Genomic DNA, 24,661 nt, shown 5'->3' on the forward strand with positions numbered 1-24,661 from the left:
TAATAAAGAAAAAAATGTTATAATGTCAAGAATACTTATTTTTTTTTAAAAAAAAATAGAAGCTTATATAGAAAATCCGAGTGATTTTATAAGATTATAAGCTCGTAAATTTATAAATTTTATCAAATTATCAGCTCAAATGAAAATATTTTGAGGATTTATAATCTAATAAACAAACTATAAAAAGAACAATAAGTAATAGAAAACTGGCACTTAGGAAATTTCTGGGAAGTAGATTTCCTGTAAATAGCAGTGAGGATCCCAACCAAGAATTTAAATTATTTTCGACAAGATGAAGATCATTACAGCGAGATCCTAACACCAGAATGCTTCTGCCAAGAAAGAAACTTGACAAACTAACCCATGTACAGAGAGCTATATATCCCACCTCTTCTTCACGCGGAACATGAGAGCTGATGATTTGATATCATCCTGAGGAACTTGGAGCATTAACTGCACTTTCATCTTGAATGGCGCTGTCTTGGCTTTGCCATCTTCGTCTCCGACCTGAATCGTTTCATATTAGACATCAGACTCAGTTTCTAAACTTCATGTGCTATAACATCACTCATTGTTATTTCGGTAATTTCTGAGGCATATTATTGACGAGATTCGGAGCATAAAGGAATGATGAGAATAAGAACTGATGTGTAAGCATTAACAGTTAGGCATAAAAACGCGACTAGTAGTTTTAGTTTATCAATTTGCTCAAAGACTGTAGTTATACTCTCCTGAGTTCCAAAAGCTTTTTCATTTTCCCGGTTTATGTTTCTTTTATCCACACAACATAAAGAATTGCAAAGTAGTTATTACTCCAACCATGCCAATTGAAATTTATAGCCTGCGTCAAGTCAGCTATGAACTTAACTTGATGCACAAAAGTCAGCCAGCACGCTTTAAAACGGCGAGCTAATTCAGCATCTTCCCAGTTCTTTTTGATTTTGCTAGGAAGAGATAATTCTGGGAGTGCCACATACAACCATAGATAGGCTTATGTATCATACGGAGAAAATGGGAGCCCAAAGTTAGCCCATTGGTACGCGTGCCATGCATTAGTCAAGAAAAGGATAGAATACAGCAACTGAAGGCAGCCTATGTGAATTTATTGCTACTTCCATCTCAATGAAGGGACTCGAAAAATTCAAACATATTCAGTAGATAAATGAGAGACTTACCCAGAGAGATGCCCACCCAAGTCGTACCTCAGCATCATAACCAGCTTTAAATTTATACTCCTTCCCAACTGTGTGTTTATATACCGCGCTCCAATTGTTTGTATCAAAGTTGTACAGGTAGCTGAGGACAAACCATTGATGAATATTTTTCTAAGTTAGTAGTCTTGTCAAAAACATAGTTCATTAATTGGATATTCAGCATAGTATTTCTTGCAAATAATTCTAATATCCATCCTGATTCTCAAGAAGGTTTATATACCTACTCTTTGACGGAATTCTGCGCAGCTCAATGAAAAAGGCATCTCAAAAGGCTTGTGAATGGTGCCAAGGGCTTTAAATTTTACTTTGGATATCTTAGAACCTAGCTAATGTAGATGCATTATAGAGTGTGCACACATGGGGGTGGGTGGGTGGGAGAATATAGAGACAGGAAGGGAGGGAGATATCACCTTAACTTGTCTGAAGGACTGAATCTTCGCTTAAATGCACAAGATAATGCATTTGAAGGCAGAGATATGCTTGGAATCAATGTCATTTGCTCATCCTACAACCATAAAAAGGTAAAATAATTAACAAGAAGACGGTTGTTAACTATGGGACAACAAGATCATGGACCTAAAGCTATTTGCCGATACAATTTCAGATTGCAAGTATGGCAGTCACTTATACGGGCTCTAGATATTGCAAAAGGTTAAAATTAAGTGAATCATGAAAAGATATAAAGTGAACATTTAGCTGACCAACCAAAAAATAAATCCTGAGGTTAATGCGAAAAGGAAACCAGTCCTTACTGTTACAGGATATTCAGTTACATAAACTATGACAAGTTCTTTGACAAAGTCAAAAAATCTAAAGAAAAATGAAAAAAGAGTTCCTTTAAGAAAGAATATTAAAACGAATCACCTTGTATGCATATCTTAATTCCAAATTTTCCTCACTGTAACGGGCAGTACAAACTCCATCCAGGACATGACTTTTAACGATCCCGTTCACTGATAAAGCTCTCTTCTGTTCTTCTTCTTCCTCCTCTTTCTCCTCAAATGAAACTTCTCCAAGAGGAAATTTCAAGGTGGCTCTTGGCTGCAGCATAAGAATAGAACAAAACAGTAAGAAAAAAATTGAGGGTCTTCAGGTTATGTCTTATGTGTGTGTGGAGTTACTCATGCATGAATTTACTTGAAATTGTTAACCATCAAAACAGCATAGGTTGTGAGATGCTTAGAAAAGCACTATCTTGAAGCTTAAGTACCTAGTCTTCACAAGGTAGAGTAAAGCATAAACTTTCAACCGAATACTGGGTCTGAAGTTAAGACCAACAGGCTAACATGATTCAACTTTCAAGCATTTTCACCACTGAATATTTTCATTTTCTAGGTGGCTGAAATGAAGTTTCCAACAAACAACTAAGTTCTAAAGAATGAAAAAATATTAAAATAGTATTGGGGCAACATTCTCACCATGCCAACAGCAGGAACAGCGGATGACAATTCCAATTTGTAGGCGGGACTCGCAAGATCTGCAACCATTGCAACCTCTCCTTGCCGAGCCTATAAGTAATACAGAAGTACTGTAAGAAAAAGAGCACAGATCACATATAAAATGCAGTTTGCCAGAAACTGAATAACAGCCAGGAACCAGGAGGATCTCGACTTGCTAAACTCTCAGAATCGTAAGGAGACAACACAATCTTTTAACATGATCAAGTTACACACGCTTTCCGTAGGAATCTGAATTATTCACTAAAAGTAAGTTTCACACTGTTTTTCATGATTATTTCATTATATAAGTTTTATCCACCCTATGCTCTCCGCAGTTCTAATAAATTTTATAAAATGGAAGAACAAAATAAAACAATCTCCGCTCTTTATGCAAGAAGCGTTAATCCTGGTCATGATATTACTTTGTCATTCTCAGAAATGTAGTCAAAATATTGATTTAATCACTGGCATTAATTGATAAGATGAACATAGACTCCTCTTACATAATATAGAATGAAAGAAACAGCAACATCCTACTAAGATTAGAAAATTTAATGCACAAATAGTTAAATATACCAACATTCTTGACATCCGCTCAACAATACGAAACTCAAGCAATAACGGAATTCGGCCAAGAGTAATGATAAAATCAGAAACTCCGTCAAGTGTCCACATCAAATAAATTGTTCACTTCTACAACTTAAAACTTAAATGACAACAAGTTCAATCATTCAAGGATAAAGAGAGAACAAATGTTATCAAACAATAGTATGTATTAATAACAGATGCAACACATAAATTCTCTTCGCTGAGAATTCCAAACATATATGGAGTAACCAGGATCCGGAACCACATCAACACATGTAAAATTAAGTGTAGATCAACTTTCAAAAAACTTCTAGTAATACATGAAGATTAAATATGACAATTGATTTAAGCTTGTCATAAACAAATAAACAGGTCCAACTCATAAATTGTTGTAAAGCACTATTTTGCATGTCACAAGAGGAATCCCGTCAATACTCTGTTATAGCTACCAGTACTTTCAGCTGGAAACACAAATTCTTTAGTTCCAATTAAGGGGACAAAAAAGTTTTAGATACTTATGAATGGTTTTTCATACTGGAAACCAAGTGCACAGTCAAATCAGACTAACAAGCAGTATATAAACAGATTATTTGTGTCTTTCAACTTCAATAAAAGAACAATACAGAACTCGAGCATCATGCAGGAATATGACCACACTCTTTTCTATATTCCAGCAGACAAATTGTAGCATCTTTTGAGCATTAGCAAGTTCTCCATTTCTAAATGAAAATCAGAACCTTCTCCTCCAGTTGGAAAAGTCATCCTTGACTTTTCAACTTGTTAGTGAAATCTTCATGCCTCAGAAATAAATATTTGAAGTAAATCAAGCTCTTCAAATGCATTGCACAGTGAACTAATAAATACTAGGATTACAGGACTTAAAGCCATAAAATTCAAATTTCAAGAAACAATGAACAGAAAAACACAAACATACAAACCCAAAAATCAATCTAAGAAAAAAAAGAAAAAATAAAGGTGGCTCTTTTCGCTACAGAAGAATTTCAAATATTCTTCCAATAAACCAGTAAAATATGATAAATACAAAAAAATCGGAAAAGAAAAGGTTAGAAAGCGCGTAGTCTGAGCAAAAATTCAACACCTTGACTTCGTGCGCAGCTCTGAATTGTAATCCAGGAACAATTTCAAACGACGCCTTTAGCAGGGCATCACTCTCTTCAACATCGTACTGCACCGAGAGGAATTTCGAAGTGAGAAAAACTTGGGGCTCCGACACTTCCCCTTTGCTGTCGTTTTGAAAAGTGAGCTTCAATTTCGCCAAATTATCCAACAATTTGCACGAGACTTTATTAAAGAACACGGAGCTCTCGCTGTCGAACTCCGACGTAACTCGCAGCTTCGGCCGACCCATTTGGAAGAGCCCCAGAAAACCGCCGCCTTTCGAACCGCCGTCGTCCACGGCGGGGGATGGTGGTGGAGACAGATAATAGGGTTGCGGGTTTTGATCCACCATTGATGCTGAAATTTTTTACAGACTATGTATATATATATATATATATTATTGAATGTGAGGAGGGAAAAAATGTGTGGGGTTTATAACATCCGGATGTTCCAATCCCTCTTCCATCCGTCCGAGCGTAGGTGTGGGGTGTAAGGATAAAGAATCAAAGATCAGTCAGTCACAAAATGAGTACAAGAGTTGGTGCATGTGGTACAACTACAATTCCACAATCTATTTGGGGATAATTTTGAATCATGAATAACTGAAACGCTGCGTTTGGACGCAAGGATTTGCATTTCCATTGAGGATTCAAAGTAAAAAGTACCCATTCAAGAATTTAATATCTTTTGTGGTATTAATTTATTTAAACAAATTTGATAGATTTGTTATTATGAATTTGAAACTCTCTATTAAATTTAGTCAGTCTAATTATACATATAATTCCAATAATAAATTTTCTACCATTTACAAAAGTTTAAAAATCGACTTATCGATGAAAATAAGATAGAAAAGAATGATTTTTATTTTACACCTTGTTGAGAAATTAATATTAATAACCATAAGAGTAAAGGATACAGGGATTTGACGATGTTCGGTAACGATGGTTTGTATTATATTTCAGAGAATATTTATCTCTAAAATATAATATTTGTTATTATTACGTGGTCCAGAAAAAATTATATGAAAATATGAGTTACTACAAGTGATTTAGCGACTAACTTAGTTAGGGAAGAAAAGTGAAATTAGTCACTTATAGTTTTGACATGATTGCCAGCTGCCCAAGTTTCTTGGGGCAATTTCTTACACGCATAGCAGTTGACTGTCTCATGTAGCAATTTAAGCAGCAGCATATCATCTAATTAATGCTTCAGAAGAAGTTCTCATAGTTTTGGTGTTTGTGTGAGGTCTGAGAGGACAGAAATCAGTGATGGCTTATGTTGCTCTGACTTCAGACAATCACCAGCTCTCAAATTGCTTTTCCTGACCAGTTTGATGGAATGCGCACGATCTTCTTTACGAAACTTACGACTTACAAACATTCGTCCTAGAAAATGTTTTAGGACGTTCACAGGAAAGGCGAGTCGCAGAGGCAGCACGTACGTATTTGAATCCCATGAACCGAACTAATTTCAGTTACAGTCGGAAGTCGTCGGTTGAGATGAGGACATCAGTTATCCATTGCCATTGGCACAATCTCAGGATTCGGCCTTGGAAGTGATCATGGAAGAGATCGGTTATTTGTCAATATGGTGAATGGGATCAAGAAGCAATTACGCAAGTCATCATTGCCTGAAGAAGATGGGGACCATCATTGCATTAGATGATGATCTGATTCATCTAAAACATATGCTTTTAAAAGATGCGGAGGAACGCCTAGTTGTCACAGTATTTGGGATGGCGGGTATTGGCAAGACTACTCTTGCCAAACAAGTTTATGAAGATCGAGATACAGTGAGCCATTTTGAATGTTGTGCGTCGGTCTCAATAGGCCCAAAATATTGAAGGGAAGAAACCATGCGACGTATTATAGCTCAACTACGGTTAAATCTTGGGATTGATAGTAAACATGTAAGTGGAAGCTATTTGCTCGATTATCTGACCGGTCTTTTGGCGGTAAGGAGATACCTTATTGTGTTCGATGATATATGGGGTGGGAAAGCATGGAATATGTTGCGGAGTAGTGCCAAGGACTTCCCCTCTCAATCATCGCGGGTTGCTAACCACCTATCTCAAGCCGAGAAGACGCCAGAGTATTGGCAGAAGGTAGCAAATGAAGTGCATTTAGTTATAAAAAAGAGTCAAAGGTACTGTCTTTGAGCTACTACTATTTACCTCAACATTTCAAAGCATGCTTTGTCTATTTAGGTGTTTTCCCACATGATTATGACATCCCTGCAACCAAGCTCATCGAATTGTGGTGCGGTGAGGGATTTTTTGAATCATGGCGGGCTTTCATGCCATCTATGGACTATGAAGATAAATTTCTTTTCATGGACTTTGTGCCAGAACGTGCAACGTCTATTCTGCATTTTGGCATATATGTATTAGAGAAGATAGAGAGAACAAGTTTTTCCATGTCATAAATAGTTGTGTCAATCAAGATATAGAAGGGGAGCGCCGGCTTTGCATCCACAACAGCGCTTTATTTGGCATGAAAGATGTGCGCAAGTCAATGGGCGCGTTCCCTCCTCTGTACCAGACCGCACCATCAATATCCAGTGCCAATATGTCCGGGTTTTAGTTTGCTAAAGGTGTTGGATGCGCCTACTAATCCGCTTCAATGGTTTTCCGTGTGAAGTAGTAAACCTCGTTTGGTTAAGGTACCTTGCCATCACTTATAATGGAAAACTCCCTCCTTCCATATCCAATCTCCAGAGTCTTCAGCACTTGACTGTCCGTCGATATTTAAGCATCTTATCTTTAGGGGCTTGTGGATCGTATCTGCCTATGGAGATTTGGAATGTGCAAGAACTGAGGCATCTCCAAGTCATGGGAAGCGACCTACCATACCCTACTTCTTGATGTTAGTTGTACAAAAAAGATTTTTAAGAGAATTTGAATTGAATTAGCACTAGATGCTGAACCCTTGTGTTACTTTGATGATCTTGAATACATCTTTCAACAAATACGCTTAAAAAGTTAAGTTTGAGTGGAGTCGGATTTCCTTGGGAACACATGACTGCTATTGCTGAATTGCCGAATCTTGAAGTGCTCAAACTGCAATGCTATGCCTTTCGAGGCCCTAAGTGGGAAACTTACGAAAGGGACTTCTCCCAACTTGAATTCTTGCTACTTGAAGAGACTGATCTGGAGGATTGGTATGTCGACTATGAGAGTTTTCGGTCTCTTGAGCGCCTAGTCTTTTCGGCACGGCGGAGAAACAACAGAGCTCTGGAAATGATGTGCTTCAGGTTTGTGTTAAGTCTTCAGCCGACGAACGGAAACGCAAGTCATGAGTAGCACCTCGGCTCAAAATGCAAGATTTCAGGTTTAAGTTAGTTATTCAGAAACCCTTATGTTTCTTGAATCAAGCTATTTACCTTTTTTATTAAGGGGTAAATTGTTGTATTTTAAAAAATAAAGAGAAGTAAAGTGCTAAATTTTTTTAATAGGGAGTAATTTGCTCATTTGCTTGCAATATCATATGGGGGTTACTTGCATTTTTCCCGTTATTCAAAAGATAACATCTCATATGTGGTAAATTCTAATTCAAGTTGAGTTTGATCAGATTTAAAATAATTATATGACAAATGCCATGCACTTGTTGGCGTATAGATAAGGAAAAGTGACCAATCACATGAGACGTATATCACACTCATTATATGACTAATTTAATTTGACCAAAGCTAATTTGGATAAACACAGAAACAGGAAAAGTAACATTATAATGCATATTCAATTTGGATTAAGCTAATTATGAGTGTATATAAATAAACAGTATAACATATTAGAGATGTGAAATCCTTATAAGAAATTGCATTTGACTTTAATTCTACAAATAAGTTAATGTCTGGTCGTCGAAAATTCCATGGCAGAAGAACAACGTTGTGATGGATATTTTTTGTTTTTCGTCGCGCTGCAATTATTTACTCATGTCTTTTTGTACTGTAAATTATTCCGATAATTAATAATGTAATCTGTTTGAATAATTCGTTAGATTTTTATATAAACAACTTTCAAAAAAATCAATTACTAACAACAAGTAATTAAACTATACATTTCGTAAACTATATAAAATCTCATTTTTAGTCTTTTTATAAGGCATGTACTAAGAATATGGCCGTATTAATGAAATATGATAAAATGACTAAAAGTGAGAATTTTTGTAATTTATTAGAATAATTTCACTTTTGATACCTTAATTATTTTATTTTTTACTTTTGGTACCCCAAGTTTTCAAGTCATCAGACTTGATATCTAACGTTTGCATTTTTCATCACTGTTGCTACCCGCTGTTAGTTTGACTGTCAAGACTAATGGTCAAACCCATTTTGAAGGAAAAAATAAGCGAGATTTCGCCAATAGCCATAGACATCAAACACAAAGAGAGGCTATAGAGAGTTGAACTGAGAGTAATTTACCAAAACATGATAGGAATAAGGAGAAATCAGTTTTTGTCTTTCTCAAATTACGTTGCAATTTATTACCATGAACTAAAAATAGACCCGTATAAATGTATTACTATCCGAAAATATTTGATCTAATATTCTATTGGGTACATAACAAAAACTTCTATTGAAATTTGGCATAATTATAAATACATTTTTGCTGTTTGAAAAATTGTAAATATCCTCCTGATTTTTAATGTTCGTCTAACAACGAGCCTATTTTATTAGCCTTTGTTCGATTTTCATCCAATTTGTGTAGTGAACTAACCAAAATATCCTTCTAAATTATGAATTATAATATTATTTATATATATATATAATTTTTCTAAAACATTTTGCAAACTAATATGCCAATGAATTATTTACTTCAACCACCATCATATTCTTTTTTTTTTTTTCAAATATTTTCTTAAAAAAAACAGTAACAGTAAAGTAGTAATTTTCCCTTTACCGTCTAAGCGCTACATACATTTTTTTCATTTGAGCAGAATATTTGTAACTTTTCAAACAACAAAAAAATATTTATAATTACATTAAATATTACCAGAGGCAACTACAATTCTCCCCCCCCTCCCCCCCTCCCCCCCTTCTGTTTTAAATGTGGACAATCATATAGCGTGTGTCATATATTAATAGCTAGCTGGTATATATAACTAATGAATATTTAAAGCCTACGTATCTCTTTATTGATTTGATCAAATTAAATTATTTCAATCATTTAAAAAATGCATACATAACTAATTACTTCTTAAAATGCTAAAGTGAAAATAATTATGACTAGTTAAGAATAGTGATATTTATAATTTTTTAAAACGTGGTCTCTATCAAGTGACAGGCATTACTCTTTTTTTTTATTATTAATTTTAATTTCTGACTAGTGGAATTATTTTAAATATATAATGCATCATCCATGTTTAAAGATGCTATTCCCTTTGTTGTTTTGTATTAATAAATCAAGAAATGAGAAGAAAGATTCTCATTAGTTGACTAAACTATACAGGGTTTAAAGAGATCGATGCAGATGCACATGGAGCCTTACCAGCTTCATACTGCAAATTTGCATAGAGATTAGAGCATTTAACTATCTGTTTCTTGTGTTTTGCACTATGCATGTGTCGGAGGAATTTGTAATTTTTGTCCCGTAAATAGATCAAATATCGAATTTTAATCTTGATGGGGTACTATTTTACTCTCTAAAAAGGATAAAAAAGTCCTTTATTTAGAATGTAAATACCTTAAAAATTGAGGAGGTCCACGAGCATAGAGGTAGGGCCCTCATAATCAAACACGCTCCAGAACCCGAAACTCGTGCCCATATTAGCAGCATGCTCTCCACCGCACGACTATGGACAAGGGATGCCAGGATGATGCCACGTGGCCCAATTCATACCGTACATGTGAGCCTATAAATAGCTCGAGTCTAAAACATTTATGGTATAATATAGTTATTACTTTCTACCTCATTTGTATCTCCAAATCGTATATTTCTACTTCGAACATGAACTAATTTGAGTGTCGGAGGATTTTAATTGGGGACGAACTGACTAGGCTAACGTACGTGTTTCTTCCTTAGGGCCCATTTACAATATTTGGGGAGAAAATATAGCAAACTCAAATCCTTTTAGAAAGATCGCATATTTCGATTCGAATCAAGTCTTATATGAATTCTTTTCTTTTCTTTTTTTGTTTTAACAAAACCTGTATGAATTTATTTTTGCAAATTTATCTTGTTAGAATTTTGGGCATTAAAATAAAAATAGCCCAAATTTGCTAAATGGACATAAAAGATGCACACAGTTACGCTAGTGATCTGTACGTGACGGGCACTTTTGAATGATTTTCTAGGACTTGTTTTTAACTTTGTTATGGTGAACTTATGAAGAAGCAACTTGCAAGCATAGAATCCATCCGAGTTGAAAACATGAAGAAAACTTCACTACTGGAGCTGTCTTTCCTGATTCTACTCTTGACTTCTGCTATATCTGGTTAGTCATCTCTCTCTCTCTCTCTCTAACACACACACACACAACACACAAAACCCACACACACGGATATATAGTGGAAAAAGAGGTGGGAGGATCATAAATAGAGTAACTTGGTGATCCTGTTGATGATGAGATAACTAACTTGGAAGAGTGTGTGAGTATGTTTGATGATGGATGAAGTAATCATATATGGATTTTGTGTGGATTTTAGCAGTGGAGGGAGCAGAAGATTTGAAGTTGCTCCCAAGAAAATTGCTACATTCATGTGATGATGCTACTGTTTGTATTTACAACTTCGATTGTTTGCAGACTGGTTGTGGCCACATTTGTATGGTGCAAGACCCTGATCTACTCTTTGGTAAATGCCAATATAGATGAAGGGAGATTTTGACTCTGATCCAATTTGGTCGGATTTAAATTAATTATATGACAAATGTAATATACTTGTCATATAATTGGCATATTTTTAGAAAAAATGACCAATCAAATCGTAAATATATCAAGTGTGCTTTGTGATTAGTTTTGTTCGACTGTAAATGAATTAAATTTAGGAGGTTGGGTAATATATATATATATATATATATATATATATTGTATCTCATAACTGATTTATTTATATTTTTTAATGTGTATGTTCGTCTTATGGATCTGGTCCATGTCTTCTATTAGATTGCATCTGCATTAAAAGATTTGAAATTTTTTAAATTTATTCAGTTAATTATAAATTTCAAAAGTTTTAAATTTCATCATTCTAATTTTAAATTATATTTTATTAAATATTGATAAATTTTAAAATAATCAGTCGTATCCAGCTTATGTTTGAGTCAATATTATTCACATCATTTATTAATTACTGTATAGTTTTATACTGTTTATAATCCATGATTAAGGCGAATAAGATAATTTGATGATACCACATGTTCTGACCTCATAAATTTTAGTCCTCAAACTTTCTTAAAATGATCAAAGTTAGTCATAATCGTTAGTTGATCAGAAAAATCCCTCCGTTAGTTTCGACAATCAATTAACAGTCAAGACTAACTTTGATCATTTTAAAAAAACTCGAGGACCAAAATTGATGATCAGCTTAAAACATAAAATATAAAAAATAATTTAATAACTAATTTACGAGATCAAAAGTGAAATTATCCTTCAACGGGACATCATCATTTAAAGAATTATAAGAGCTTGAATGAGTAGAACAAGACATTAATGTCTGAAACATTCAAATCTGCTTACGTTTTGGATCGGAAACTAGGATTAGAAAACTCCCTCTAATGACTTTTTCGTTAGCTTCTAACAGTGCACAGATGACAAGGATCAAATTTGATTAAATTGTAAAGTGTTGCGTATTCAGTGCGATAAAAAAATACAGCATGTTCAAGAAATAAAAAATTCTAAGTTCGTCAACGTTGTATAAAATACAGCATATGTGTCCAAGAACTCTAATGTCCCTTCCTATCCTACTCATAAAATAAAATCAGCTGTCTGAAAGGGCAACTTCTGTACGAAATATGTGGCAGGTTGCTAACCATTTGATTCCAACAATAATTACATTTTTTACCAATTGAATAATTGATTTGGCAAGACAAATAGTTTTCCCGACAAAAATTGTCGTTACAACATATTATAAGTTTCATAATTTTATTTTTATAATATTCAAATACTTTAACAACTTTTTATTAAATAGATCTAACATTTTATAAGATTGGTCAAATCAACTGACTCGGGCCAAATATGGCCACTTCGGTGGCTGGAGTTCTTAAATTGTGTAAAAATAATTAAAAATATTTTGTCATTAAATTGCCAACCCATAAATGGGTGTTCTTAAAATGTCACCATCTAACATACATGATTAAAATGCAATTTCGCCTAAGTATAAATTATTTTTTTATCTGTGTAATATCTGTTTTGTCCTTACTAATTTAAAAGTTTTAATTGAATTACCCTTGTGCATTCAAACAGTTAATTTTCAAATATATATACAAGGAAAGTTCACACTAATATATATATATATATATATACATATATATAAAATTGAAAATTGAGAAGAAAGCAACGATTTTCTTATTTAAAAATATAGGGAGCTAGGCGAATTGCCCTTATTTCTAAAGGTGGTAGTGGGATGGGTATGGATCGGACTCGAGGCCTACCCTATTAAGTCTAGGAATAGATTTAGGACCCATCCCGCTACAGAATTTATCTGGATGGATCTAACCTAATTGAATCGACTATTTTTTTTTTTTAATAATTAAGAAAGGGAAGAAGGGGAGTGGCAAGGAAAGACAAAGGACGAGGGCGAACAGAGAGGGCAGACAACGAAGAGGTAAGAGGGAGAGAAATGGGTAGGGTGGGGGAGGAGAAGAGGGAAGGGTACTTATGTAGAAATTATATATATATATATATATATATATATATATTATGTCAAAATGGATCTTAGGGTGAATTTTCATAGACTTGTGACTTCTCCCTACTTCAGTTTGATCTTAATGTTTAAGATCTGTTATTCGTGTTAGAAAATTAAAAATTATGCCATGAACAAACCATTGTATTAAGAGTAAAATTTCAGTACTACTGTGGTGCAGATAACGTAAACCGTTTGCTCCCCAAGGTTAATATAGCTATAACTCTCTAACGCGTGTACTTGTGATAGAGAGTTTGGAAAAACGAATTGAAGAACACTAAGAAATGAGGACAAGAGAAACAGAAGATGAGAGCTCGAATTTTGTGTGTGTCAAATGAATCACAAGTGAGGCTATTTATAGAGGAGCTAGTTCGGTTGGTTGAGAAAAAGAAGCAACAGACTCTTATCAACAAAAGAAAAAATCGGCAAGTGAGGAGGATTTTCCTCAACCACTTGGTCATCTTAAGAGTCTAAAACGAGAAGAAAGAATGATTCAAATGTAATTTTTTCTAAAAGAATATATAACTGCACGTGCCTAGCCCTACCTGAATCGGGACGGGCAGGCGTACACATGTGGTAATTCTTCCAAAATACACCTACCCACATTTCTTATTCCAAGAATAATAAATTAGCTTAATATATATAGAAGATATGTGAGATAAGAGAAGGCTCATTACGTTCCGATCTCCATTCTTTGAACCCACACCCGTCCTATCCGGATGGGTCCAAGTCAGAATTATCTAGAATTGGGTCTAATTGCCTTTTTTATTTATTTTTGTTTAGAATTTCTTTTTAATTTTTTTTGTTATTAACTATTTAATTGGAGGATAAAATGTTATTCACCCCGTATAGTACGCACGCAAGCAAGCACTCTATCTTCTTACCAGTAGAGGTTGGGCTCCAGAAAGTGAAAATCACATACTTTCTTGGTCAACTCCAGCCCAAGTAATCATCAACATCAAAAGTCAAAACTCAAAAGCAAAAACCCAATTAAAATAAGATAGAAAGTAAAGTGAATCCTGGAAATATGAGATATCATGTGTAATATAATTTTCCCACTCGTTGTCTGATTCAAACATCTCACTCAATTCAAATTATCAAAAATTGGATTGAATTGTTTATTATAATTCATGTTACATGCATCATATTTGTTATTGTAATTCATGTTCCATGCATCATCTATTCAATTATATACACATCACGTATATAAATTTTTTTTTTAACTAAAATTAATTATATCATTTTTATACACTGGTCATATATATATAGAAAAAAATGCAAGCAACCCCCTTGTGATATTGCAATAACAAATTACCCTCTTATGAAAAAAATAAATAGCGATTAATCTCCCTGTATTTTTTAAAATACAACAATTTACCCCCTATAATTTTTAAAATGAAGCAATTTACCTCCCTATATAAAGAGGTAAATTACTTCATTTTAAAAAGTACAAGGGGATAAATTGCTATGTTTTTTTCATAGGGAGGTAATGTGCTCATTTTCAATATCATAGGGGGGTAAATTGCTATTCACCCTATATATATATATATATATATATATATATATGACTGAAATGGAATAGAAGGTGCAACATGAATTGCAACAAAAAAAAAATCGATCTGAACAAAAAGAAACAAGATCGATTAACAATTGGCAATATAGGCTTAAATATATTTTCAATCCTGTAATTTTGGCACTTTAGCATTTTTTTTTTATTTTTTTAGAATTGCAAAATAGTCCTATAACTCTTTAATATTTTGTAATATTAGTCTTTTCAATGCCGAATTTTGCAAAAATCTCTGGAATAAATCATGTACGGTTCATTTAAATTGGATTTTTGTTCTAATTAGTTCACATTTGCCAAAATAGATGAAAAATTAAAAGAGAATGACGTGGCGCATATGATTTATTCTGACAACTTATGCAAATCTGGTATCGGAAGGACCAAAATTGCGAAATATCAAAAAATTAAAAGACTCTTTTACAAATCCCAAAAAGATAAAGGATAAAAATACCAAAATCATGAAGGGCACATAATTTATTCCAACAACTTTTAAAAAACGCATAATCGAAATGACCAAAATTGCGAAATATCAAAAGTTACAAAACTATTTTGCAACTTTATAAAATAAAGAATAAAAATATCAAAATTACAGAATTAAAAATATATTTAAGCCTAACAATATATAACCTTCGCTGAGTAATTGCTTCATTGAACATTCTAAAGAGAGAGAGAGAAGAGAGAGACAGAGAGAGATGGGAGGGGAGATTAGGAACGGGAATGTGGAGAAGGCGACGATCAGTATTCCTGAAATAAAGTTCACGAAGCTGTTTATTAACGGAGAGTTCGTTGACTCCATATCAGGTTCTCTCTCTCTACTTTCTTCCTTCTCTCCTTTAATTTCTGTGACATGCAAAAATTACAATTTTCTTCCTTCTTCAAAGAATTAAGTTAAATATTTTAAGATAAAAGGGTTTTTGAATTTTGAGACGGAACGGAAAACGTAAGATTGAACTTCTAATCATCCTAAATACAAAAACGAGACGGCTTTCTCCACCAATTCTCATCTCTTCGACATTTTCTTTATGTTTAGATCTTAGCTTTTACTGAAGAAAACACTAAGATATTTCATATATATGATTTTACTGCTCAAATTGGGGTCACTTTTAAGATATTTTGTTTTTCTTTTGTCCTTTCCTCACTAAACTATCACCTTCCAATCATTACAATTTTTAGAAAAAAAAACTACACGGTTTTGTCTTATAATTTAAGAGGGTGATATTTTTTATACTGTAAAAATTAATTTATAGAACTAATATTGTAAATTAATTGGGTCATGTGCGAGTCACATTAAATTTTTCAACTAAATTTTTGAAAAAAAAATTACAATTATCAAAATTTTTACAGTTATAGAACTAAATTCCGACAATCAATTTGTGTATAACCAATAATTCCACCCTCTTGTGCTGCAGGACTAAAATTACATTTCGCTAACTTTTAAAAACTAGCTCATGATTCTTCTTTTTGTTTTGTTTTTTCAAAGACAAAATTACAAGGCCAGCTATAATGTATTACATATTTACCAAATTTTAACACAACATATATATATATATATATATATATTCCATGTTAAAATGGATCTGATCGAGATTTTATTTTTTTCTATAGATGCAGTCATCTTCACGTTCGTACACACATAGAATTTGAGTTCATCAAAACCTTCAAGAATTTCAAATTTAAACCATTGAAACAGTTTTTGTAAGAACGTGATTGAGATATTCTAAATATATACAGTTTTGACTTTTGGGATTAGTTGTTTTCCAACTCGGACGGCAATTATAAGTTCAATCAATGATGTGGTCAATACGATGTTACCCACAAAAATATCTTTTTTATTTCAATAATTATATAATTATAAGGTGTATATAATTCCACATTTTTCAAGTTTAATTCGTACTTTTCTTACAACTATAACATATCTTGTGTGTTGCATGTGTAAAAATGTATATTTAGAGAACCAATATATCACTTATCAACTACAAAAAATATTAAGTTCATAAATTTATTTATATTTCTAAACTTTTTCAAATGATGATTTTGTAATATTAAATTTCATAATTAAATATTGTACTAATTTTTTAGTAAAAAGTATGAATTTATATACTTAGTAATTGTAATTTCTCTCAACTACTTAGATATATTTACCATTATCTGATTTTAGAGGTATTAGAATACTAAATTGTCTTTTTTTCGTTTTTCATAGACTTCATTCTTTTACAACTAATTTTAATTATTAAAAAGAATACTTAAGGGTAGGATCGTTTTTTCCCAAACAGACATTTTTATATATACTATAGATAAGAAGACAATATATGTATTTATCAATCTTTTTTTTGGGTTTATATATAGTATATGATCTGCAATAAAATTGATGCAAAAATGTTTAACAAATTAACAGGAAAGACGTTTGAGAACATAGATCCAAGAACTGAGGAAGTGATTGCAAATGTGTCTGAAGCGGACAAAGAGGATGTCGATTTAGCTGTCAAAGCTGCTCGTCAGGCCTTCGACCATGGCCCCTGGCCTCGACTGCCTGGATGTGTAAGTATTTTAACACAATTCAATATATGAGGTTTGATGTAGGTATATGTGGATGATTTCGAAAATTATATTCAGTACTTTTATGTTTGTTTTTGTTTAACAAATAAATATATCTATTAGTTAAAATTCATCGAAATTGTTGATATTAGTAAAAACGTAGAGAAATTTATATTTCTCCCGATTGACTTGTTATTCCACTTATCACAAGCTAAATAAACTTTTTCTAACCAAAATACCTTACAAGAGCGAAGATATACCTCCTCATGTGCATTATCTTATGAGATCTATAAGGATAATTTGGTCAGAAAATATTTGTTTGACTTGCAATAGATGAGTACTAAATCAATGGGAGTAAATACAGAATTTCATTCAAGTTTTTTGCTAATATCAACAAATTAATCGAATTTTGACTAACAGAGAGGTTTATTTGTTAAACAAAAACAAATATCACGGGTACTAAATATAATTTTAAAGATTAGAGGAAGTCTACGTCTAATTACACCAAAAACTCAATAGGGACAGTGCAATTATTCCTAAACTTTATTTTGATACAGCTCGAGACTAAGTTCAATTACCACTAAAAAAAAAGGGCGCAAATTTTCCAGTTAATCAAAATTTACAAATAACTTTAGCAATGAAGAAAATATTTCTCATTAAATTTTTTAACTATAACTAATATTTTGCCTCTCCTAAAAATTAAAAAAAAAACTAATAATTATTGTACAACCGTTATCAATTAATATTTATTATAATTATTTATTTTTAATCATAATAAAATAGTCATATTTGTTCTAGTTCTAGTGTTAATTAATAAATATATGTATATTAAATTTGTAATATAATTAGTGTATAATATTAAAAAAATAATTAATTACGTAACGAATGGAATTCTAATTATCATAATAATTAATCACATGATTGACTTTACAGATATAGCCTATATGGGATGCATTTGTTCAGAGATTAATACTATTAATATAGATTGTTGGATTAAACTACAAATGGTCGGCATCTAGAAATCTATTTAATTTGATTAAGATTGTTAAATAATTTGATTAGTGTCTAATTTTTAATTTGGCTTGTAAATAAACAATTAAAGTAATACAATTTATTAATTTGGTCGAAGGCTAATCCGTAATTTTATATTAGTTCAATAATTGGCCGGTTCTTTTTTTTTTTAATAAAAGCAAATAATTATATAATTATATTAATATTTTAATAAATTGAGCAATATATTAATATAATAAAAATAATAAATTAATGATATAATCACATAAAGTAACGTAAATATCTGTTTATGGGACCTCAGCCTTAAGTATTATCATCGGTAGTTAACTAATTCTCATTTAATATCTATTTATATTATTGAAGAAGTAATTAAATAAATAAAAAAAAAGGAGAAAGGACGGCTTGGAATTTGTATTAGTAATTTAATTCTTGCTTGTTATGAATAATAATTAAATCATTAATTTATTAAAATTAAGATTATTATTTGTAACTAATAAATTTAGGACAAAATACATTAAATACATTTTTTATTCCACATCTTTAGCAATCAACACCACTAATCCTGTCAAAAAACATAAGACAAAAATTGTCATAACATAAACTTTCTTTAATTTTTTAATTCGAAGATATTAAATTTTATTTAGTATATTTTTTTGTCAAAGTTTATTAAAATATTTTCAGATTAAATAATTATTTAAATTTTAAAAAATAAAAGAGGTTAAAATTCATATCAGATACAAATTACAATTTAAAAATTATTGATTTATTTACATATAACAAAATTTCACTAATTTCTATTACAAAAAAATCATTCAATCTCAAAAAATAATTTGGTTAAAATTTATCTCATATACAAAATTATAATTTAAAAGCTATTTGTTATTTATATAATAATAAAGTTTCTCTAATTTATTTAAGTAAATAAATTTTATTTGTTATAGTTTGTTGTCAAAGTTTATTACAATATTCTCAAACAAAATAATAATTCAAATTCAAAATATAAATAAAAATGAACTCGTGATTAATACACAATTTATCTAATATATATGTTGGTATTACACATTTATTTATAAGGACAAAAATGTAATTTTGTATATAAGCCATACAATAAATACATACACACTACATAATTTCCAACACTACTATAAATATCCAAAATATTATTTTTTACAAAAAGCAACTATTATTAATTTGATTACACACAACCCGCTCTCTCTAAAAAAATTCTCTTTTTAGAATTAATTTCACCTGGTGAGTGTGTGCCCATAAAATTCATTTTCTATCCTTTAACCCAAAAATCACAACCACATGGTCTTGTATTTTTTCAATTTTCGTGATTTTAATCTTTTTTTTTTGCCGGAAAAATACGCGCGTCTCTCATGTATCAATTTAAATTGGGGCTTTTCTTCTTCGAGGCCCATTTCTGTCAGTATCCGTGTTCTTTAACTTTTTAGAGTACTATATTGGTCATGCATCTATTTAATTTTTGTTATTTCATCAGTTCGTTTTTCACCGGAGTACACCCTTCTTGTTGGTGGAGGTGAGCTCCGACAAACAAAAAGACTAAAATCACGAAATTAAAAAGATATAAGAGCAAAATGCTACCTTAAAGAGTTAAAAGATAAAAATACCAAATAAGTTCAGTTACGGGACTAAAAATAAATTTAATACAACATAATAACAAGCAAAAAATTTCCTTCAAAAAAGAAAGGGTTGCAAGACTCCACAACTTCCGAAAAATGCAAGGCCACTCCCTGACTCAAGAGGTAGTGAGAGAGATCACGCGGCTATGTTTTTTTATCTTGTGTTAGTGGGAAAATTTTAGTTCGGATCAGGTATGGTCGAATCAATATATTTGCCAAATGCTTGATTCAGATTTGACGGTACCAGTTCAAAAAATAATTTCCGACCGTGGTGTTAGAGAAACTTCTTGGCTATTAGTGTTTCTACTAAACGAGAATGCGATTAATTAAAATTACTAGTCATATTCTTTTTTATCAGGAACGGCGAAGAATAATGCTGAAGTTGGCAGACCTAATGGACGAAAACGTTGAAGAACTAGCAGCATTGGACGCACTCGATGCAGCAAATCTGTACAGTTTGGGGAAGGCCAAGCAAATCCACGACGGAGCAGAACTGATACGTTACTACGCGGGCGCGGCCGACAAAATTCATGGAACCACGCTAAAAATGTCGCGCGAGTTACAAGGTTATACGCTGGTTGAGCCTATTGGCGTGGTCGGACACATAATTCCCTGGAATTTCCCCATTCAAATGTTTGTCTTGAAAGTCGGCCCAGCACTGGCTGCCGGTTGCACCATGGTCGTCAAGCCTGCTGAACAAACTCCTCTTTCTGCGCTTTACTGTGCTCATTTGGCTAAGCAGGTATGCTCGACTTACTCGTATTGATTTACAGCCATGACCGAGAGATTACTCCATGCATCTTCATAACATTCGGATTACTCATCTATCATCTCTTACTGATGACAAATATACGTATGTATGATCGATGAAATTATATTTCTTACATATGATACTAATTTGTGCTCTAAAAACCTGCAGGCTGGTGTGCCCGATGGGGTGATCAATGTGGTGACAGGCTATGGATCCACTGCTGGTGCTGCCATTAGCTCTCACATGGACATTGACATGGTGATTTTTCTTCAATATTAATAACTCCTTTGATTTTAACATAGTTATTATACGGGATAATTATATTTATACGCTTGATTTATCACTCATGATAGTCGAAAAGCAAAAGTAGCTTGTATAATGTTATTGACGTCTTGAGGGGTTGTATGTGTAATTTTTCAAAAGGTATGGATGGTTCGTATAAATAGACTATAGGTCAGGGAGTGTAAATGTAATTATCCCTTATATATATATACTAGAGAGACTTTTGTTTCTAAGGACACATTCTCTTATCTTAATTAAGGCGAAAATTGCATCTTTCATCCAGTAATTTGGGCCCAGTATATTTTCAGCCTCGTTGCTTATGGATGGAATTCTCGAAAATAGTCTCATAACTTGCAAAAACTATCATTTTCAGTTCTCATGCCGACTTCCGTTAGAAAAGGGAAAAAAATTACTTGCAAGTCAAATAGAGGAAAGACCATGTGAGTTACTCGTGGTTTTTTCTTCTGTCAATTTCTCAACGGAAGTTGGTAGGAGGATTGAAAGTGAGAATTTTCTCAAGTTATAAGACTATTTTCAAGCCCGCAAGTACTATGAAACGACAAATGTGATTTCCCTCTTAATTAATTTTAGGAAGGAAATTGATTTCTGAGCAATTAAGGTAGAACTAGTACTAAAATTTTCTTTCACACTTTCAGGTAAGTTTTACAGGGTCTACAGAGACAGGACACCGTATAATGCAAGCCGCAGCGACAAGCAACTTGAAAGCTGTGTCACTTGAACTGGGAGGCAAGTCCCCCTTCATAGTGTTCGACGATGCAGATGTTGATAGAGTTGCTCCTCTTGCTCTCGTTGGATGTTTCTTCAACCAGGCATATTTACAATATTTCTTCCCAATTTGTTTGAATTAATTACAAAGTAGTACATGTATAGTTTGATTTATTACATTTGTTACTTGCAAAAATGTTTTCAGGGCCAAATATGTGTAGCGGGTACTCGTACTTTTGTTCAGGAAGGGATATACGACAAGTTCATCACGAGATTGTTGGAAGAGGTGAAAGCATGGGTTGTAGGCGACCCTTTTGATCCAAATGTTAATCAGGGCCCACAAGTACGACTCCCTCTCCTCGACTGGTGTAGCTTTTTGCACTATTAAAAAAAAATGATAATTCCATGCATTGCAAGCGAGTATATTTTAAGAATCATACCGATCAAAATGAAAAAATTGCATTTTATGTCCCACAAGTTAGTCAGTTTGCGATTTTGATTCAATTATTATTGAACTTATTATCACATTGGATCCCACAACTCCAATGAATATATAATTTTAGTTTCAAGTTTTAATTCCGTTAATTTTTTTAAGGGAACAACCTCAATTTCCCTCAAGACTTAAAGAAGCTTGTTTCCGACAGAAATTTAACGGAAGAAAGATCTTAGGGCTAAACTTATATTTTTTTTTAGTTATAGGATGCGATGTTTTGAGTTCAAAATCAATGGGACCAAAGTTGCAAATTAAGGGGCTAACAAGTGGGACATAAAATGCAAATTTTTCCAAATGAATACTACTATATCAACCACAGAAATTGATGTAAAGTTTTGGCCGCAGTTAATAAGCATTTATTATACTCTTAGTTATAACAAAAGCATTTATAAGCGCACCTGTTCAAACATCTGAATAACTAATCGGTGGGCAATCATGGTTAATTATTTATTCACCAATCATCATCATTTTTTATTTTTGTCCATAGTAATTAACTACGACAAAAAATCAGATCTTTTGTAGCAATGCTTTATCTTTTCACATTTTCGGTTCTCATAAGCATACTATGTTTTCCAGAGATTGTGGTTCTTTCTTTATGAATACTATGTGTTTGATTCGATCAGGTCGACAAGAAACAATACGAGAAAGTTCTTTCGTATATCGAGCGTGGAAAGAAGGAAGGAGCAACATTGTTAGTTGGTGGTAAGCCTCTTCCTGGAAAGGGGTACTATATTGAGCCCACGATATTTACTGATGTTACTGTAAGCTCTCAAACAACTTATATTTACGGATTTTATGTGTAAACCTCGCTTAATCCCATGGTCCGAGGTTTTAATATCATCTGTTCTTTTTTTTTTTTTTTGGGCAGGACGATATGACCATTGCTAAGGAAGAAATATTTGGACCTGTTATGTCAATCATGAAATTCAGGTAAGCGTGTCATAATATTTTTTTGTGTCTGGTTCGATCCCACATGAAATTTAAGATGATTCTTTGAACCAAACAATAGACATAAAATATAGTCGCTTGGAGTTACTATTATCATATATTAATTTTTAGAGGTAATTGCATCTACACCCTTGATCTTGTCTTATTTACACAAATCACTTCTATCTTTTGAGAAATTACATATACATCCATCAGAAATGTCAACATCATTTTCACAAACCACTCTTGCTTTTTGTAAAATTACACGTACATTCCTAAAAAACGCCAATATCATTATACAAGCTACTACTCCTATTTTTTTATTGCAAGAGTGGTTTTTGTTTTTACAAAAAATATATATATAATTTGTATAAATAAATCGTAGACCAGCGACTGTAAATGTCATTATCCTTGATTTTTATATACTAAAATGCCTGCAAACATTGTGAAATTACATAATTATTTTGACAAAAAAGTGTGCAAAAAAAAAAATCTCAAATCCACGTGCTATCATTATGTTTAGATAAAACCATCAGAAGAAATTTAACTTTTTGTTGTAGTTATATTATGATCAAAAATAAAAATTATAGCGAATACTTTTGCCGTGACTACACAACGGCTATTAACTATTATTTTAGCACACAAGGCTAAAACACTAGCTAAAAATTAAATATGCCAAACATTTTGACGATAACCAAAAACCCATGACAGATGTTGATTAACTGTGATCGAAACTCCTTAAATCTACCGATTTCACACTATAACAGTAAAAAACAAAAATCAATGCAGGACTGTGGAAGAGGCGATCAAGAGAGCTAATGGCACAAAATACGGATTAGCAGCAGGGATTATGACTAATGACCTCAACATAGCAAACACAGTTGCGAGATCGCTGCGGGCTGGTGCAGTTTGGATAAATTGCTACTTTGCGTTTGACAACGATTTGCCTGTCGGGGGTTACAAAATGAGCGGGTTTGGAAAGGACATGGGAATCGAAGCCCTTCACAAGTATCTGCAAATCAAATCTGTTGCTACTCCCATTTCCAACTCTCCATGGCTTTGATCATTCAAGTCTATGTTCTTTTCTTTTGAGTTTGTATTGAAAAGTGAACTTTTATTGTGTTTTCGTGTGAGTTCAGGTTAGTTATAAATGTGTGGAGAATTGTCTGTCGGGAGTGTTGTAAGAAGTTGGATTTGTGAGTGATGTTTTTGTGTAAGTTCTTCATCTTATTTTAATGAACTATTTAGATGTTATTTATGATCTTGCATTGACGTGGTGTTAAGGTGTCTTTGAAACTGAATTGTTGCAAGCCATTTTTGTATAGAGTTATGTGATTACGGTAAGTTGTCTAAAATGACCATTGTGTCCGGTCCCTACGCCAATCGTAGCAGCTATATATGTACAGTAGGCTGTGCATATGTAAAAAAAGATTAAATCACATAATCCTTAAATGTAACATGTACACTGCATGTGATTGTTTTTTTTTTTTTGACAAAATTAAGATTTGATTGAAAAACAGTTATAAATGAC

General features: G+C 32.6%; 3 protein-coding genes across 3 annotated transcripts; 2 read left to right on the forward strand and 1 right to left on the reverse strand.

Moving 5' to 3' along the window:
* Positions 1-213: 213 nt before the first annotated feature.
* Positions 214-4,846, reverse strand: OEP37 (chloroplast outer envelope protein 37). The gene is made up of 6 exons (XM_011075706.3): positions 4,341-4,846; positions 2,633-2,722; positions 2,079-2,255; positions 1,625-1,719; positions 1,176-1,296; positions 214-507 (listed from the first exon to the last, which is right to left on the reverse strand). The coding sequence occupies exons 1-6, from the start codon at positions 4,710-4,712 to the stop codon at positions 376-378; spliced, it is 987 nt and encodes a 328-aa protein (XP_011074008.1). The 5' UTR covers positions 4,713-4,846; the 3' UTR covers positions 214-375.
* A 379-nt stretch (positions 4,847-5,225) lies between these two features.
* LOC148788833 (putative late blight resistance protein homolog R1B-11) lies at positions 5,226-7,791 on the forward strand. Its single transcript, XM_088878154.1, is given in 5 exon segments — positions 5,226-6,480; positions 6,483-6,783; positions 6,943-6,964; positions 6,966-7,205; positions 7,326-7,791. Coding segments are annotated over 5 exon segments (1,164 nt in total). The 5' UTR covers positions 5,226-6,215; the 3' UTR covers positions 7,662-7,791.
* Positions 7,792-15,403: 7,612 nt separating this feature from the next.
* LOC105158825 (aldehyde dehydrogenase family 2 member C4) lies at positions 15,404-24,388 on the forward strand. Its single transcript, XM_011075707.3, has 9 exons — positions 15,404-15,563; positions 17,158-17,300; positions 20,310-20,693; positions 20,871-20,960; positions 21,641-21,814; positions 21,916-22,053; positions 22,827-22,964; positions 23,072-23,133; positions 23,920-24,388. The coding sequence occupies exons 1-9, from the start codon at positions 15,455-15,457 to the stop codon at positions 24,191-24,193; spliced, it is 1,512 nt and encodes a 503-aa protein (XP_011074009.2). The 5' UTR covers positions 15,404-15,454; the 3' UTR covers positions 24,194-24,388.
* The last annotated feature ends 273 nt before the right edge of the window (positions 24,389-24,661 follow it).

This window comes from Sesamum indicum, linkage group LG3, assembly GCF_026168435.1.
Source record: "Sesamum indicum cultivar Baizhima isolate 11 linkage group LG3, ASM2616843v1, whole genome shotgun sequence".
Taxonomy (NCBI): domain Eukaryota; kingdom Viridiplantae; phylum Streptophyta; class Magnoliopsida; order Lamiales; family Pedaliaceae; genus Sesamum; species Sesamum indicum.